This window comes from Orycteropus afer, unplaced genomic scaffold (assembly GCF_000298275.1).
Source record: "Orycteropus afer afer isolate SDZICR_OR568_19922 unplaced genomic scaffold, OryAfe1.0 scaffold00695, whole genome shotgun sequence".
NCBI classification, from domain to species: Eukaryota; Metazoa; Chordata; class Mammalia; order Tubulidentata; family Orycteropodidae; genus Orycteropus; species Orycteropus afer.
The window spans coordinates 67,914-70,201 of NW_006922282.1; the positions used below are offsets into that span (position 1 = coordinate 67,914).

Genomic DNA, 2,288 nt, shown 5'->3' on the forward strand with positions numbered 1-2,288 from the left:
GGACAAACAAGTGTAAGCAATGATGGAACATCACAGAAGAACTGGTACACCACATTGGACCCACAGAAATTGACAGAGAATGTACCTGCTACATGAATGGATCCATAAACACAGCCAATGAGCCATGATGCAGTCACCATGTGCACACATGTGTCTCTATTCATAATGTTCTCATAGTGCAGAGGACAGCAGATGGCAGCATAGCGGTCATAAGACATGACTATAAGAAGGGCATACTCTGCACCAGCGAAAAAAATAACAAAATAAACCTGTGAGGCACATCCTAAGAAGGAGATGGAATGGCTGTTGTTTAGAGAGTTCATGATGGATTTAGGGACAGTTACAGAGATGTAGCAGATATCAATCAAGGACAAATTCTTCAGGAAGAAATACATGGGGGCTTGGAGCTGCTGGTCTATACTTGTGAGGATGACAATGAGCAGGTTCCCCATCAGTGCTGCCAAGTAAATGAGGAAGAAAAGTGCTGCATGCAGTTTCTGTATTATCCAGTCACCAGGGAATCCCATGAGCATGAATTCTGTCATAATGGTCATATTGTTAAATGTCTCATACATGCTGATTCTTCACAGAGAAAACAGAAAAAAAGAGCAAATGAAGCACAACTTTCTCATTCACTGATCTCTCCTCTAGTCTACTTGTTCCCTTTTGCTGTGGTTTTACTTTCACAATGCCTTTATTCTCTCCTGGCTACAAAGGGTCTCTTACGGTCTTCAGTCTAATATAGCCTAATTCCATAATGTAAAATTTATTTATTTTTAAAAGATATAGAGTGAATTATAGAAGCTCTGGTAGCATAGTGCCTAAGGCACTTCACTGCTAACCGGAAGGCTGGCAGTTCAAACCCACTAGCCACTCCTCAAAAAGAAGATTGGGCAATCTACTTCCATAGTGATACTGCCTCAGAAACCCAAAGAAGTGTCTCTATAAGTCGGGTCTAACTCAACAGCATATAGCAACAACAACAACAGAGTGAATTATATTAATATGAACATTAATAAGCTTTTCTATGAGTTTATATGAAGAAAGAAGGGTTATATCACTCCCTATTAGTGTCTGGAAGGGAGTGATAGTGACTTTGGAGCATATTCTGAATATACAATAGCTAAATTCCTTTACTGAAATAATGGGCAAGTATATTTTCCTTTTTTAAACATATCCCCCCCCAAATAAAAAAATTCTTAGATATATGTGCACTGCTCAGGATCATCATTAGAAGATACTTCAATTTTTCCATAATTAACAAAATGTCTTGCATTTTCTGGAACTGTGTCAAATGTTGTAGGATAATTGGAAGAAAAAATAAATTAATAGACATTGTTGTAGCATGGTGAAAATACCCTTAAAATTTTCTTTGTTATAAGTTTGTGTGGGGGTATATAATTTTGCATATTTTGGTGCTTGTGTATGCACTGTGTATATTAGTATATATGTATTATATATTATATTATATATATATTAGTATATAGGAGTTTTGGTAGCATAGTGCCTAAGGCACTTGACTGCTAACCAGAAGGCTGGTGGTTCAAACCCACCAGCCACTCCTTAGAAGGAAGGTTGGGCAATATACTTCCATAGTGAAACTGCCTCAGAAACCCAAGGAGGGGGTCGCTATGAGTCAGGTCCAATTCGACAGCACATAACAACAACAACAACAATATTAGTATATAATAATATACAATATATTATAGCATATTATATATACATGTATTATATATTATATATATATTTGAGAGAAATGTAAGAAACATTTTCAAAATGCATATCTAATCTCATTCTTCACTTCTAAAAGAATGGTGGCCCTTTTATCCCTAAGAAAAAAGGACAATTGTTTTAGTTTCTCAATCACTAACAAAACATTTCAGAAGGAAAGATTAGAACATGATCAGAGATTTTATGGCTTGTACAGAAGAACAATCTGTATAGTTTTAGAATAGAGATAAATTGTGATCTATAAACTCATCTTGTATGATCTTGCTCAAATATATGTTACTGAATTGGCATGATAGCAGTCCTGACTATTAAAGCATAGAGTCATTTCCTGGTGTCTCATGTCCCTGAGTAGCAGGGGAAGGGAAGCAGATGAAATAAAATACCCACAAGATATATTAAAGGGATATAATATCTGTTTTTCTTAGTAATATGTCCTCTTATGAGCTAACAATAAGTGTCAATCCCACTTAATAGGGACATGAAAAAATGGGTGGATTAACTTACTATGTAGAAGTCCACAGGGTTCCTCCATTGCATCACACCCATTTGTTCCTTCC

The 2,288-nt window shown here is 36.2% G+C and overlaps 1 protein-coding gene across 1 annotated transcript in view; it reads right to left on the bottom strand.

Annotated features, from left to right (window-relative positions):
- Positions 1 to 554, bottom strand: part of LOC122151774 (putative olfactory receptor 14L1) — a 24,642-nt gene extending 24,088 nt beyond the window's left edge. Inside the window, exon 1 of the mRNA XM_042783153.1 lies at positions 30 to 554. Coding sequence (XP_042639087.1) covers positions 30 to 554 — 525 coding nt within the window. The remainder of the gene's footprint in view (positions 1 to 29) is intronic.
- Positions 555 to 2,288: the final 1,734 nt, after the last annotated feature.